Source organism: Lactuca saligna, chromosome 5 (genome assembly GCF_052625555.1).
Source record: "Lactuca saligna cultivar CGN05327 chromosome 5, ASM5262555v1, whole genome shotgun sequence".
NCBI lineage: Eukaryota > Viridiplantae > Streptophyta > Magnoliopsida > Asterales > Asteraceae > Lactuca > Lactuca saligna.
Genome location: NC_136421.1, coordinates 6,594,482 through 6,611,211, shown reverse-complemented (window position 1 = coordinate 6,611,211; position 16,730 = coordinate 6,594,482). Strand labels below are relative to the sequence as shown.

The window sequence follows — 16,730 nt, the reverse complement described above, 5'->3', positions numbered from 1 at the left end:
CTTAGATACGGGTACCCGGGTATCCACCAATACGTGTATGTTTGCCATATTTAACTAAAAGAGAAACATATGAAATGTGTGGTCGGTGGAACGGACTCTTAACAATCAACATGCTATAAATCGGACCATTTTACTTGTCAATTAACATGTCCTTTATACCACTTTTGTATTATGTTATCCGAATTAAGATTTGCTTCCTACATATTTAACTAGTATTTCAACACTTTCATCAAGTTACATGTTTTTCACATTAGAAATTTTCAAAAACATTAATAATACAAATATGCTTTGTATGCCACCCAAGAAACGTGTAGGGAAGAGGAGAATAACCAAAAGCTTCACTCTACATCCATCTTTTTTTATGCCCACAATTCCCCTACAAATACACTCACCAAACCCCCCTGATTTCACCACCACCACCACCACCTCCACCTCCACCTCCACCTTGTTTCTAGTTCTTACACAGCCAACGCCGCCAATGGCCGCCATTGTCCTTGTTGCACTTTTAAGCCTCTTGGTGTCAATTCAAAAGGGTGATGCACATGATTTGAAGATTGGGAGCTCTGGTGATTGGAGCATTGCGTCTGCTCCCTATACTACATGGGCTGAGAGAGCTAGGTTTTCAATCGGAGACACCATCTGTAAGCTTTTCATTTTCAATTATCATAATCTTTTTATTAATATATTTTATCTTTTTATTGAATTAACGAAAATAGCTTTTTGACATTTGCAGTGTTCAACTACGATGGTAGTAAGGACTCATTGCTGTTAGTGAGCCAAGCCGATTATAACAATTGCAATACCGCATCGCCCATTGAAAAACACAATGATGGCCACACTGTGATCACATTGGAACGGTCTGGGCCCCACTACTTTATCAGTGGTGTACCTGAAAACTGCAAAAAGAATGAGAAAGTGACGATTGTTGTAATGGCAGATCGAAGCCAGAAAGCAACCTCAGAATCTCCATTTGTTGCATCTTCAAATTTCCTGATCTTCTTTTGCTTAGTTGGAGTTTTTGCTTGCTTCTTTATTTAATCATCTGCATGAACAGTTTGGTTTTCTTTCGATTATATTTCATTTTTTGGTTTTCGGTATTGTATTGGAGTGTCCTAAGTATGAAACAAGTTTGCACGTGAGAAAATAAATAGATAGTGGTTTTGTGTGAATTAATATATATAGGCATTTGTTGTTCCCATTTACTAAATTAAAGCGAACTATCATTTTGAGTAGATTGTCGTTTCATATTTACAATTAACATCTGTACAAGGTGTATTCACGGTTTCTGCGAAGCCTTTTTGAATTAATGGACCTTAAAAGAGATGACTTAATATGATAAGTTATATACTGATATACATATGAGTATCTTTTCGATTTAATACAGAAACGAAACCAATATTCCCTATCAAGTAATGTCCTTTTACAAATTTGCCCTTGTTTATTTGGTCCTATTTCTCCAATGTGTCGTCAATTTCAAAAGACTTAACTTCTCATTTATTTAAATAAATTTTCACCACCTTCAATATTCTCTCTTGACAAATACAAGTTTTATGTATCTACCCGCAAAAAATACTTCTTAAGTAAGTAAGATGACCCGATAAAACAGATATGAAGAAACGAAAAGCCTCCAAAGTCAAGAGAATGAGTTGTATCAAGGCTAAAAGTCTTTCCCCAGTTCAATTTTTTTCACCAATCTCATTGTGTTGTGCAAAAGCGAATCCAATATCCCAGCAACCTGACATGACACACAACGGCAAACAAGAAAAAGAAAAGAAAAAATAAAGTAATTTCACATTCCCAATCAGCAGGCTTTAATTTTTCAGTTTGTACTTCCTGCATGCATAGTTGAACTCTCAATAATCAGTTTCTTTCACAATTCACACTCACAAATAACAAGTACATTTATGCATGCACAAGGTACAAACTGGAAGAAAATTAAGAAGATAGTGAAATATCAAAATTCATCTGAACCGTGAAAATGCCGCCGATAATTGCACAGAGGTTGGTAATGAAATGAGGAAACGATTTCGGAACTTCTGTTATTAAGATCTGATTTAAAAAAAAAAAAAAAAAAAAAAAAAAAAAAAAAAAAAAAAATTAGTAGCTTAAACAGACGTAAGAAAAGGAAAAGTTGTAATTAATTGGGGTTGAAATGTTGAACCTGCATAGGTGAGGGTTCAAAATGGAACTTTGCAACAGGGATTGTAAGCGCATGAACCAAACTACTATGAGCAGTGTACTCGTAATCCTCGATCAACTGATGAGATGAACTCATCATCTCAGTCTTGACAACTTGAAGATAGTGCTCTATCTAATTTTAATTTATCACAGCATTAAAGTTAATAAATTAAAACGGTATAATTACAAAAAAAATTAAATGCATATCTACATATTTATACCGTAACATTTGCCTTGTCGCCTGTGTTGATGTATGAGTTGCCAGCCAACTTGTCATGGTTTTCAATGTAAGGTCGAAGTCGCTTAAGATCACTCATCATTTTTGGAGTCACCTTTTTACCGAAAGTAAAACTAGAAATCACGTGTGACATGTTCATTTGGGAAGCATCAAATGAGTGGGATTCTGATCGGGCTGATATTATAATATTTCCCGGAACCTGTAAATGTACGTAGTACACATTACATGACATTAATTTTTCAATCAATTTTGCAAAACTAGAATATATAATATAATATATATTACCTTTTTAACTCGTACAAATCCTTCAATCCTACATCCTGCTGCTTGTGGTGCTGGTCTTTTTGCTTCAACAGTAACCTTGGCATATTTTTTGGACTCCAATTCAATAGGTTCAATCAGGTTTTCCATTGCCTGTAGGAGGGAACAAAGCATTGGTGTCAATAGGATACAAAATTTGGAATTCTGTTCCTCATTATTTTCATCAGCCTAGTATTAGTAACTTGTTAAATATGAAAAATACTTCAGATTTAAACATTAATTTTCATACCTTTACCAAGCTATCTGTATCCCTGTCTCCATAATATGATTCATGATTGTGGTGTCCTTTCGGATCCCTGATTCAAAAAAAAAAAAAAAAAAAAAAAAAAAAAAAAAAAAAAAAATGAGAGCATCAAGAGCGAGCTTGGGAATTGGGATAAAATATTGATTTACAGATAAATTAAAGCTATTTATTTACCGAGTATCACTTCCCTTACGGAAGATGCGAATAGATGGATAACCTTGTATGTGATGGCTGAAAATCACCAGTAGAGAGAGATCAATTATGTTTTAACTTTTAACCTATGAGGGTAAAAATGTCAATTGTTATGTTGTTACCTTCTACAAAGCTGAGATTCTTTAGTGCAGTCCACCTTTCCCAGGATGATACGCCCATCTGTTTCTGGATTATGTCTGGCAATGCAAACAAGGGAGCAATTAGTAGGTATTAGCTAAGAAGCAGAGAATCATTGATGAAATTTATGCAACAATTAAGACCTTTCCCTTATAATATCAGCTGCTTTCTCCCACGAGGGTGTCTGAGAATAATCAAACAGAGATGCTAAGAAGAATTGGAATATTATCGATCTTTAAATGTCACAGAATAAGCATACCAGACGACTACTCCAATAGCACCAGGGAGCAAAGAAATTTACAGCCAAAATCGCATGCCTACACTTTGACCAAACAAAAATGTTTTGTTGTTGTAAGTTATAAGTATATTGCCCAAAAATGAGATTAATTTCTTGACTTCACTTCGCTTACTGATGAGTAATTTTATCAAAATTATTTGAATTTAGTGTCACGGATCCTTCACTGTATTCCTGGTGGACCTTATCATCATGCTTAATTACAGTAGAAACTGGTGTGGAGTCAAATTCAGGGCCTTTGGTTTGCAGATGCTTATTGATGGAATACTTTCGTATTGTTTTACTTACATTCAACCTGTTCTGAAAATAACAGAAATAAAAGTCAATCCCCAATTTACTTTAAATTAAACATAGGATCATAAGAGAAGCTTCTACCAACTAAAAAGATGAAATTTACCGTTCCCAATACATCACTCACATCCAGAGACGCAAACTCACATGATAAAGCGGGAAAACTGCATTGGAATATTTCAATAAATGTGTAAGTAATTATGTATAGCATACCACATATTTCATGGAGCTTACCTCATATTAAAACCAATGAGTAAGAACTCCGAGTCAGAACTTTGGTCAACTATGACAGAAGTTGTAGTACTCATGGTCAAATAATTCTGTAGCTCCTGCAAAAACAGTCTGTGACCAAAATAGAAAGAAATAGTATAAGAAGGAAAAAGGTAGCAAGAGATAAGCTACCTACCATTCCAAATAGAAACATCATAGAGAAAGCTGCCATAATGGATATCCCAGCACCTGAAAGTGATGCCTCTGTCAAATCGCTTGGAATTTTCCTGATGAAATAGAAAATTGGAAAAATAAATAAATAAATCTTTGTAAGAGAACAAAAACCTTACTGTGAGTTATTTAATATTAGCTAATCAACATATCCAAGAAAGCATTCTAAAAGTGAATAACCACCAAATAACTCCATCTTCTTGAAAAAAGTATACATATAAAACATCAACATGTTACATGCATACATCCTTGACCTGCCTATGGGTTTGTTGAAGAAACTAATTGGTAGAAACAATGTCTAAGCAACTTTCAGCATTTATACTGCTGAAGCACATCACAAACATGCAAGGCGTGAGCACAATTATCAGAAACAGAATACCAATTCACTCCGTCGCCATCAGTGTTTCTACGCATAAAATTATTAAAAACAAGTATGAAACGCACAGTAAGCACAACTAATCGCCAAATAGATGACACATTTTAACATGTCAACTACAATCAGTAGCAGCTATAACGCAAACACTTTGTTTCCATTAATTAAAATAAATATATGGAAATCGGGACCTGAAAAAATCGATGGATTTGATCTTCGCCGCAAAAACCATGGCTGCGTTGTGGATCTCGTCCAATATCCGTACCGGGATTCGTTTTCCGACCTCCGGCGAACTAATGAATATGAGCCTGCGTTCGTCGTCCAGAAAATATGGTTGAAAGTATCCCGCTTAACGCCTACGAGGACTGCGTTTTTTCTCAACTGATTCGCAAAATTAGAAAAATGGTCCCTCCAATATTCTCCAACTTCCATTTTTCCGTTATAAATTTCAGCAAAATGGACGATTTCGTGCCCGCACTAACCGGAATGAAAGATTAGTGAGAAAGAAAAGGGGCGGACAAAAAAGTTTCCGCTCTATTCAAAAAGTGCTATTAACTTTTTTGTGGTAAAAAATAAGATAAATCTCACCGTAACCCTACAAAATTTCATCATTTTGTTTAAATATCTTTTTTTTTTTTTTTTTTTTTTTTTTTTTTTTTGTAGTATTTAAGGGTTACAAAGTATAGTTTTACGTACTCTTGAAGTCATTCTATAAAAAACGAAGGGATCAGCCGGTTAGCCTCATCCTAGTCAGCAGGTATCATAACACATCATTTAAAATATTGACACGTCGAAATTTTCGTTACCGCTTCAATAAATGACATTTTGACTTACTTAACCCTTTTGTAAATAATATATTCACCCGTCACTATCTTCTTCCCCTTTCTTCTTCTACTGTTTCTCTCCAAATCGATGCTATGATTGTGTATATGAAGGTCGATCTTCATTTTGCTGGCATTTTTACTAGGAGTCCCGCAATAAGTTACTCAGATGGAGCTGAGCAATGCTTTGAAGACGTCGATTTTGCAGGAATAGACTTGAAAGAATTTCTACTGTTTATTCAAAGATTCGCGAACGAGGAATATATGAATGTGTATTTTTGCATGTCAGATATAGATTTTCCTGATGGATTGAGGATAATAGCCATCGAGAAAGACTACCAAGAGTTCATTCAAGTAGGATACGACAACAGATGTGTAATCCAAGTTTACATAGATCATCTTGGTTCTAATGTCCATCAATGGATAGTGGATGACCAAGCTGAAGTTTGCAGTCCTGAAGACAAGCAGTCGGGTGTAGGGGGAATAATGAGGAGTTGCACAGCTTGGGAGCTTTTCAAAACGAGATTGCTGACTTGCAAGGTAATGTACATGATGACCATGGACATGTTGATTCCACTCCTATGAATAAGACCATGTGACAACCCGAAAATTCTTGCCTTATAAAGCCCAGCCAGTCAACTCAACTGAGTGTCAAACTCGTTTATGCTAATATTTAGCCTTGTTTAGAGTCCGTTCAAAGGTTCAAAGCTCAGTACATTCAAGCCTCGAGTATAGGATTGGGTCACGTACACTTCTAGCACCAAAATCAAGCCCTACACTCCATTTGAGGGAGTGTACGACCGTACACATGAGTGTGCGGCCATACACACATGTGTGTGTGGTCGTACACGCATGTTGGCCATACACCCCCTCCTTAAGGTTGATATCCTTCCATTTCTAAGCCATTTCCTCATTTTCCAAGTCAAGAACATTGATTTCTCTATCAACTAGCATCGAGTCTTTCACCCGATCTTCAAGAATATAAGCTTTCTTCCGTTTTGATTTGTTGTTATTCCTCTTAACCTAGTAACACCCTTTGATTTCATCCAATGGAAATCATCTTTTAACTAGATCTTCAAATCTCAACAAGAACACACACTCGTTCTTTGTGATTTTGAGCCTTCTTAAACCTCCAGATCGTAAGTACTCTTTCCCAATGCTTAGATCTTGTTAAGACCACTAGATTAACCCTTAGAAATCGTCCAGAACATGATCATCAAGGAGTGTAAGTCCGTACACACCCCATGTGGTCGTACAACCCTTTGGTTAGTGTTATTTGGCTTCAAACTCATGTTCTATGCTAAGCACATAATCAAGAACTAGACTTGGTAATTTCAGACATGAAGACACAAATCTATGAGAGACACAACACGACACGAATACATCTTAAAAATTAAGATAAATCTTATTTCTCATCTTGTAATCGTATCGTGTCAAATTCGTGGTTGGCATATTTTCATGACACGAATACACGAATTGTCAGGTCTATCAAGATGTAACGCTCGTAGATTCGGGCTAGTCAATTTAGAGACAATAAGCATCAAAAATGACTTTTTGATAGAAGATTATTTAGGATGAATAATCCTAACTAAGTTGTATTATATGTTACAAGGTTTACGTGCATATAAAGAACGCCAAAATCCGAGTTATAACGAAGAAGTTACGACTTGTTAAAGTTTCGCGACAGAAACAACACAACGTTGAATGACGTAAAAAGTGAATTTACGTTAAAGTGATATTTAGCCTTAGCGATCTAAACGAGAATCGAAGATCTCGTTGTTAGTAGCGAAACGACGAAAAGTTAGGCAAGAACGGACGTCGGACGAAGAAGTTATGAATTTATAACGAGATTTTCTATCCCGACCTATTAAAAATAAATGATAAACTTAAAATTCAAAATTAGCCGACGGAATCTAAACGAAAGTTGTAGAGCATAGTCTCACCTTCGCGTCGATATAAAGAACGTCGAAAACGGAGTTCGTATGAAGGAGATATGAATTTCCGAAGTTTATTAAATAATTAAACATTAAAATTAATTATTAAACCCCGGCATTATCCGAAGAGGAGTCAGTGGTCCGATCCGAAGGACGCCCCGCGTACAGCGAAGCATGACGACCTTCGCACTCGAGTTCTTCGGATGACGCATGCAGTGACGAATTCGGATGCGTACGCCCCGCGTACTCCGAGGCTCCAGCCTCCTATAAAAAGGATGCGAGGGCAGCCGGTTCTTTTGTTCATTTTCTCTATTCTCTCTCCCGTTTTGCCTCGATTTGCGTTCCAGAAATACCCCGAAGCCCCGGTATTATTCTCGAGCCCCGAAGCAAGTCCCGAGATCCTGAAGATCCCGAGAAGTGCGGTTCCCGAGCCGAAGCTCTGCCCGTGAGAAGTTCGATTTTTGTGGAGATCTTCCAGATCTACCGAAGAATACTACTTCTGCAAGTCGTAGTGCTGTCCGATCATCTTCTGATCAAGTGAGTCTATACTACCTTTCATAAACACGATAATAATACAAGTATGGTTTGAGTGTATTAAGTTTATTGTTGTTTATATGTGTGAGTGTGTAGTTACTTTCTTCTAACACATAAATATGACGTATTTGCTATGAAATACATGCTATGTGTTTATATGTTATTTGTCTATTTGAGATGGGCATGGAAATTGGAGTTTTATACAGGTGTTAAATGATTTAAACTGTGTAAGTATTTATGTCTACAAAATTGTTGGGTAGAACATAGGTAGATGGAATAGTTGGTGACTATGGAGTTAGCGCCTATTGTATAAACCTTGGCGACTATGGGGTTAGTGCACGTTGAGTAAACCTTGGCGACTATGGAGTTAGCGCACGTTGAGTAAACCTTGGCGACTATGGAGTTAGCGCTTGTTGAGTAAGCCTTGGCGACTATGGAGTTAGCGCTTGTTGAGTAAGCCTTGGCGACTATGGAGTTAGCGCTTGTTAAGTGAACCTTGGTGACTATGGAGTTAGCGCCAGATAACTATGGATTTAGTACTTGATAAATAAGCTTTGGCCGCAATGGAATTCGTGCCAAATTCCTTACGCGTAAATGAATGAAGGATAGTTGGTTCTTAGGGTAAAACCTTAAGGAGATAAGGGGGATTGGTAATTGGGTTGATTGTTTGCTGATTACATATAATAATTATATTATTGTGGGTTGAAAACCCTATATGCTTACCAGGCTCCCAAGCCTGACCCACTCAGTTTTCTTTACATTACAGGTGATGGCACAAGAGTATAAGTTGGTGGACTTGACGAGAGATTTTGGATTATAGATCAGTAGTCATAAATAATTGTTGTAAGATTTATTTTATATTGTTTATGCTTTTGGTCTGTATCGAACGTGACATCCCAAGGTTTTATTATTTAATGAAAATACATTCTCTTTGAGAAATGTTTTGATAAATTTTATCATATTTTATTTTGGGAACAAATTCCAGAACTCTTTTAATCAAAAGATTACTTTGATTTTATAAAACAAAGGACAAACAAATCGGTCTTTTCTGGCCGTGAAATTGGGGATGTCACAATGAACACTTAGGGGATGCAAGTTAGAGACTTGGGACACACTTTTGACCACTTTTACAAGAGCGTAAGGAGTGTATGTCCGTACACCCATGTGTTACCGTACACCCCTCAAAACTATTGGATTAGTGTCTAAGTCCATAACTATAATTGGTATGTACTTGACCCTACTCGTCATGGTCCATTTGGGTTGCATGGCATCGGAGCATTTGGATAAACCGTTTACGAGAAGAATACATTTGTGACATATTAATATATTATAAGCTCTAATATATTAATATGAGATAATGTTATTTAATTTATATTGATCAAGACTTAATTTGGACTTAATTTAGTGATCAAAAGAGACTAATTAAATATATGGGGATTGATTGTGTAAATCATTCATTCTTATATATGTGGGCTTATGATCCATGATTCCTTATGTTGGGCTTAACGCATGTGGTGACCCATGGATACTCCATGGAGGTTAAAACCCATGGAGCATAAGGAATGGGTAACATCATGGGTTACATGGTGTATTAGGATAATGTTATGATATATTAGGATATAGTCATCACATTAATACTTGTTGTGTTCTATATTAACATTTTTAATCCATGAATAATGTTATTATTCTAAAACTTCATAGTCAGTTATAATTATGGGAGAAATTATAAAGTAAGACTAACATGAATTGGATTGGTTGGCTCTCACTAGATGAAAGTAGGCAGGTGGTTGTAACCAAGTTTCATAGGTATTTGTCTGAGAACTAGTACTAAACTGACCCGCATCAAGATCATCTCATGGATCATTATCGTGAATGATAATTGATTAAAAGGTACTATCTTTGTATCCATAACACCTGAGATACATAGTGGGACTTAAGTGTTGGGAGTACTATGCTTGATATGGTCAAATGTTGTTCCTTAAATGGGCAGTTATAAAATCCATTTTCAGGTATGGTGTGAACTATGCAAGAGGCTTATGTAGTCAAGATGGGATTTGTTCCTCTTATGTGTTGAGAGTTAGACATCTAAGGCGTCTTACCAAAAGTTGAAAAACTAATGAGATTGATCGCGATCCGCATGTTCAACATGATGTCTGTAGCAAAATGATAACTGATAAACTTACCTTGTACACCAATTGTAGCTTTGAGCTTTTTGGGAATTGGGTGTTGATAGAATGGCACAAAAAGTCATATGGTCTTAGGGGCAGTGAAATGTTGCTAGACGTTCACCACTGTCTATATCAGTCTAATATGAGTCTTGCGCAAGTGGGATATTGACAGGTTTAGTATGATCAAGGGTCATATTAAAGTGATATTGACAAATAACATGTGATACTAATGGGTCACACTAACAACTTGATACAATTGATTATTTATTAGAAATTGATTTTAATAAATATTCAATAAAACTCTTATAATTAAATTGGAAAATATTTATTTCATGGAAATAATAATTTTCATTAGCAGGTAATGTCACAACTAGCATTTTAGCTAGGAGATTCTATTCTCATGTAATCATCACCTATTGTAAGATTTGCACTCTAAGTGAATATCATGCTATATGCTAACATAAAATCATCTATTAGAATCTAAACTCCTGATTGAAGTTCAAAACCTAATATAATACATCTCATATATTCAACTATGAGTTGAAAACCCTAAAAATCCCGGTTCAAGTTTATTATGGACTAGGATCCTCTTATTGGGCCTAATGGACCAATAAACTTTCAATTTGAGTATTTTGGGCCAAGGAACCCAATTTGGGCTCTAATTGGACCCACATCCATGAAACTAAAGTATTAAGGGTTATATGGGTCTAGAATGATTCATCTTATCTCTAATGGGCCATGATGGGCCATAAATGGTTTCATAAGACCTAATGGGCTGTAAACTATATTCTTGGGCTTCATTGGGCCGTGAACCCTCATGAGGGCCCAACAGGCCAAAAATCTTCATCTTGGGCCTCATTAAATTCGAACTAAGTCAAGAAAGGGCCCAAACGATTTCATTTCCTTTTTCCTTTTCCCCATTCTCGGCCCAAATGAAAAATAAACCTAATTTAATCAAACCTTGACACCTCATAATTGTTTAACGGACATCCATGATAATTAACTCACATATACCAAGAATTAAGTCCTTAACCCTCCATACATTGACCACCTCACTCTTTTCTTTCTTCTTCCATTATCTCTCGGCCTCTCACTCACCATTACACATATTCTCTCATTTCTAAAAACTCCTTTATAACTCTCCAAAGAAAAGTTCCTCCTTTTCCTCCTAAAAATCATTAATCGGTGTGCTTTAAGAGGTTCACTTCAAGCTTCTCATCAACTTGGTAAGTGATTGCGAAGCCCTATAGCTTTTTAATCCAAGTTTGCACTAGTAATCTCTCCTTAACCCACTCTCACTTCATGATTCATGCTCTTAGAACTTCATATATCTCGAAAATCTCCTCAAGAACACATCTGTCACACCCCCGAACTGAACGGCGGAAACGTTCGAGGGCTCTTGTGACTCAAATTGAATACCATCACAATGAATATACAAGAATCATAACACAAATCATCACCATGCATTGGAATATTACAACTGATATTGTTTACATTCAGTACATTGTTTTAATCATTACAATTCCATAACATAGACTGTCTAATAGATAATTGAATACCATCACAATGAATATACATGAATCATAACACAAATCATCACCATGCATTGGAATATTACAACTGATACTGTTTACATTCAGTACATTGTTTTAATCATTACAATTCCATAACATAGACTGTCTAATAGATAATTTAAGCAAAACACCATGACATGACTTGGTACTTATTCTTCGGCTTACCTGTTACCTAAGAATACAAGTTATTTTGAAAAACGTCAACATATGAAATGTTGGTGAGTTCATAAGTAATGTTATGGAAAAATGATTTTCGTGAAGTTTGAAACACCCAGAAAATCCAATATTTTCTGAAAAGAGTATTTGTTTATTAAATTTTTTTGAAGATCCGTAAATATGCTTGTCGATTTTGAAAACATGTATAATTATTGAACTTTGTATACATCACACAGGTGAAAATGTTGAACCTTCCGGGAAAACCCGATGTTTTCCCAATATGCAAATTACATGACTTGTTTATTGTTATACCGATACGACGAATGTTTTTGATTACCTAGGTGACATTGGATTAACTAGGGTTTGTGAGTGGTTACAATCACGCATTAATGAAAATGACTAGTTTATAACTACAGGTTACGAACGATCCCTAAGGCGTCGTTCGTACTACTCACACAATCCAACCACCCTGACTTCTCTTGATTAACACCACGAATCTGATTACTCGAATTCTCATAAGCCCAACAACCGACGAGAAAGGAGGGTACGAAGCCCCCTTTATTTCCATAAGTTATTCAAGGCTATCGGGAATGCGAAAGGCACTTGGCCCAACTCGCATTTGACTTCTCGACCTCACTAGCAGTACTAATGGACCATTAGGGCAGAATAGCACAATAGAGCTATTGAAAGTCCTTTTACATGTAATTGGGTCATAGAAGGCCTATTAACATGTAATCTCGTTTCCTTCGGGCCCAAGGATCATGTTATTGGGCTAGCAAGGCCTAACAAGCATGATTTGAAACTTTCAAGCCCAAAGATTGAATGTTGACTCCTCGTAGTTATCACGCGTTTATTGAAATACTATGGTTTATTGATTTTTGTTTTGTTATTGATTCGAGACCGAATCAATTCGTTTTGTAATGATATTGGTTGTTGAGAGTGTATTTGTTTTTACGTTTCGTCGGTAGTCGTGGATCTTGTATTTTATCTTAATGAATTAATTTGTTTAAAAGTAAGATTTTTACCTTTTCACAACCTTTCTTTTATAAAAATAGCACTTTTAGTCCTTTATATAAAAGAATTTCATTTTAGTCCTTAAAACATTATTTTGACACTTGTGTATCATAAACTTGTTGAAAAGACATTTTTAGCCAAAATTTATTTTGTAAACAACTTTAGTCCTTCCAGATTGATGTTTTATCGGTTAAAACCCTCAATTTCGCAACTTTGACAGTTTTGGCCCAAAATAGAAAATTTTTACATTTTTTTATCCTTTTTTAATTTGAAAAGCATTTTTGACCATTGGAATAGTTTTATTACACTTCAAATCCCCTGTTTTACAGAAAATTGCATTTTTAGCCCCTCAAATTTAGAAATCTCGCATTTTGAAGCTTATTGGGCCGAAAAGCCCAACTTTAGCCCATTAAATTCAAAATTTACATTTTAAGACCCTCAACAATGTTGATGTTCAGAAAATTTATTATAGAAACTGTTTGGACCCTTTTGACCCTCCAGAAATTATAATTTTTCGGTTTGGCCCCTAAGTTTTGTATTTTTGACATTTTATGTCCAAAAATGGGTTTTATGTTCAAGTATGTTCATCCTAACCATATAAACTATTTTTCTTGACTTGATTAGTGTAACATAGTTTAAGTTATGTTTATTTCCTTCCTCATGTTTTAGATCTTGGTTTTTACACACTTTTTGGATAACATATTCATCACAAACACATGATATCACACACATACATGCATCAAATCACACATAGCCTACATTTACACATAGATCTAAACATTTACTTGTATTCCCCCCCCCCCCCCATAAAACTCATAAAAACCGAAAAGAAGGGGGTATGAAACTCACCTTGAGTTATGGATCGGTTTTGAAGAAGATTTGGAGAAGTTTGGTGCTATTTTCGGCCCTAACAAGGTCCTTGGATGGATCTCGACTTAGTGGGTTCTAAGATGCAAGATCATGAACTTGAATGGATTAAGAGATGATTTTTTATGAAAAGAAGTGAGTTAGATCATAGATTTAAGCACCAACTTACCTTGAATGATGATTTTTATGGAAGAAATCCCTTGAACACCTCTTAGATCTCGAAAATTTAGAGAGAATAGGGAGAGAGTTTCTTTGAGAGAATTGTTGAATGAAGTGTGTGTGTGGGTGTAACGCCCGGGTTTCAGGGCTAAGCATTTTTGTCAATGTAATAGTCTAGGTCAACTATTGTAACTCTTTTTGAAGTAATAAATATGAAATATTTGAGTATTATGTGAATTATGTGTGTTTATGTGTTTATTTTTTTTATTATAAATATATAATTAATAAAGAATAAAAATGAGCGTCAAAATTAAAGTGTGAGATAATCCCGATATCTCTTCATAAAGTTATAGAATATGTCTCGAGGTTTCCGTACATATAAAGAATGCCGAAATCCGAGCTATAACGAAGAAGTTATGGCCCGCCGAAGTTTTACGGCAAAACCGGCACGGCACCGGAAGACGTAAATAGTGAATTTACGATAGAAGACCTTTTAGCCTTAGCAATCTAAACAAAAGTCGTAGAATATGTTAAACTAAGAACATCGATAAAATGAACGCCCAAATCTGACTTCGTATGAAGAAGTTATGATTTTTCTAAGATTCGGCTTAGCAGTGTACAGCCCGAAACTCGAATTTTAGTTCGAGCGGTTTTTGGCTTATGCGACCTAAATGAGAGTTGAAGATCTCATTCATAGGAACTCAACGGTAAAAAGACAGACGAAAACGGAGTCCGTATGAAGGAGTTATGAACTCTTCGCGGTCATTTAACAGTCTAAACGCCTCCTACTGTTAAATTTGAGATCGGTCGAGAATTAGCCGACGGAGTCTAAACGAAAGTTGTAGATCTTGATTTTACCTACGCGTGGATATAAAGAACGTCGAAAACGGAGCTCGTATGCGAAAGTTATGATTTTTCTAAGTTTGAAGGCTGATACGCGATAGGGGGTGACGTGGCACCACCAGAATTGGACACGTGGCACCACCAGAAGGCCACCACATGGACTGACTCGACGAGTCATGACTCAGACTCGACGAGTCCACCCAATTTCTCCCCTATAAATAGAGGTGCCGGGTTCCCTCATTCTTCACACCTTCCTAAACTATTCTTTCTCTCTCTAGACTCTCTCTCTAGCCCCCTAACCCCCCTAAAAGCCTAGGTAAACCCCCTAGCACCCGAAGGAAGCCCCGAGGCTCCCGGAGTCCCGAGAAAAGAGCCTTTCGGCTCGGGAACGCTGCTCCAGTGAAGCCCGGTTTTGCGAAAAACCCGCTGTAAGTGAGCTATGCCTACGCTATCTTTAGTATAACTTATGTTTTAATATAGTAACATTATTAGGAAGTTATAATGAGTATTTGGGCTATTATTATGAGTTATATTGAGTGTTATTTAACGCTTATATAATAATAATAATAGTCAGACTATTAATTAGTCACGGTTATCGTTAGACTAAACCCTAGTGGTACTGGTACTAGGTTTTATCGAAGGAATATCATTTTGAGAGTAGCGAAGCGCTGTCCGAGTGCTGAGTCACCACCTAATCAGGTGAGTGCATAGTTACCTTCAACTTACACATAGATATGAAGTATTTTATATAAATTACGTGCTATTTGTGCATATTATCTGAATACTTGCTATCTATGCTAGATGAACGTTGTTATACATGTTTTCAATGATTTAAACTGTATATGTATTTTATATCTACGAAAATGTTGGGGTAAAACATGGGTAGATGTAATAGGTGATGTGTGATAAAATGATGAGAGGCCTCGATGTTGTTGTTGTTGATCCAGTCATCTAGCGGAGTATAGATGACGACCACGGACTCTTCTAGACAGTCCAGTGGAACACTAGCAGGCTCGCAACCTGTAGGTGTTGTGAACGATGTGTTCACCGGTGTACTCCATCCCCCACATGGTTGCCTATTAGGACATTTATTGCTGAGGAATCCCCTTAGCAGTAGTGTCCGTCCCGATGATGATCCTTAGGCTAGGTCCCTTATGATAGGTGTTTAGGGACGTAAAGTGAGGATAACGGGAACGGGTAATCGGGTTATTGTTGATTGATGAAATTAATAAACTTATTTATTGTGGGTTGAAAACCCTATGTGCTCACCAGGCTCCCAAGCTTGACCCACTCAGTTTTATGCATTACAGGTAGTGGCGCATGAGCATAGGTGTGATGTTTTGGACGAGGGATTACGGATATAGGCCTGTAGATATGAAATAATGTAGTAAGGCTTATATTGTACTGTTTATACTTTTGATCTGTACGAACATGACATCCCGAGTCTTTTAATGAAATACATTTCTATGGAAATGCTTTTGATAAATCTTTATCATATTATTGTTTTGGGACAAATTCCGCAACCCTTTTTATTAAAAGATAACTCTGATTTTGAAATAAAGTATAAACAAAACCGGTCTTTTCTGGCCGTGATTTTGGGGATGTCACAGTTGGTATCAGAGCATTAGTTTAAGCGAACTAGGAATTTGTAGGATTTCTAGACTTAAACTTAGAATGCTAAGCGATGATTGTGAGGTGTGAGCACTAGCTTATTTTAGGAATTGTGCCTAAAATGCTTATATGTGCTAAATGCTTTATGCATGATATGCTGTTAATTTGTTCGGATCTATGGTCTGTTGCCGACCGGATCTGGAAACCTTATGTGTTTAGGATTCTAAACGTACGACTACGATATTAGAACTAGCATGTAAACGTTTCGGAGTGATAAGGACGATTTAAAACGCCTCTCCTAAATAAAGATCTAAATTCGCCTTATTCGGTGTATAGAT

The 16,730-nt window shown here is 36.3% G+C and overlaps 2 protein-coding genes across 5 annotated transcripts; one reads left to right on the top strand and one right to left on the bottom strand.

Moving 5' to 3' along the window:
• Window positions 1-283: 283 nt before the first annotated feature.
• Window positions 284-1,232, top strand: LOC145045021 (early nodulin-like protein 12). Its single transcript, XM_078993372.1, has 2 exons — window positions 284-641; window positions 734-1,232. The coding sequence occupies exons 1-2, from the start codon at window positions 284-286 to the stop codon at window positions 1,036-1,038; spliced, it is 663 nt and encodes a 220-aa protein (XP_078849498.1). The 3' UTR covers window positions 1,039-1,232.
• A 149-nt stretch (window positions 1,233-1,381) lies between these two features.
• Window positions 1,382-5,256, bottom strand: LOC144997424 (protein disulfide isomerase-like 5-4). 4 transcript variants are annotated; one of them, XM_078957327.1, is made up of 15 exons: window positions 4,903-5,256; window positions 4,304-4,356; window positions 4,132-4,226; window positions 4,004-4,061; window positions 3,722-3,906; window positions 3,571-3,628; window positions 3,455-3,495; window positions 3,296-3,370; window positions 3,156-3,212; window positions 2,967-3,033; window positions 2,702-2,830; window positions 2,400-2,615; window positions 2,162-2,311; window positions 1,972-2,049; window positions 1,382-1,735 (listed from the first exon to the last, which is right to left on the bottom strand). In XM_078957327.1, exons 1-15 carry the CDS (start codon window positions 5,141-5,143, stop codon window positions 1,658-1,660), a joined length of 1,581 nt encoding a protein of 526 aa, XP_078813453.1. In that variant the 5' UTR covers window positions 5,144-5,256; the 3' UTR covers window positions 1,382-1,657. The 4 variants fall into 4 exon arrangements, with proteins under 4 accessions (XP_078813453.1, XP_078813454.1, XP_078813457.1 ...); XM_078957328.1 differs by having other exon boundaries at window positions 1,383-1,735; window positions 4,304-4,394; window positions 4,903-5,071; XM_078957331.1 differs by lacking the exons at window positions 4,304-4,356; window positions 4,903-5,256 and having other exon boundaries at window positions 1,383-1,735; window positions 3,722-3,901.
• Window positions 5,257-16,730: the final 11,474 nt, after the last annotated feature.

Bases quoted from the DNA above. Each gene is read 5' to 3' on its own strand.
- LOC145045021 (XM_078993372.1), top strand. From the start codon at position 284: ATGCTTTGTATGCCACCCAAGAAACGTGTAGGGAAGAGGAGAATAACC. The intron at 642-733 runs GTAAGCTTTTCA...TGACATTTGCAG, and splicing joins TTCAATCGGAGACACCATCT to TGTTCAACTACGATGGTAGT.
- LOC144997424 (XM_078957327.1), bottom strand. From the start codon at position 5,143: ATGGAAGTTGGAGAATATTGGAGGGACCATTTTTCTAATTTTGCGAAT. The intron at 3,496-3,570 runs GTATGCTTATTC...GATTATTCTCAG, and splicing joins GCTATTGGAGTAGTCGTCTG to ACACCCTCGTGGGAGAAAGC. The intron at 2,831-2,966 runs GTATGAAAATTA...TCCCTCCTACAG, and splicing joins ATACAGATAGCTTGGTAAAG to GCAATGGAAAACCTGATTGA.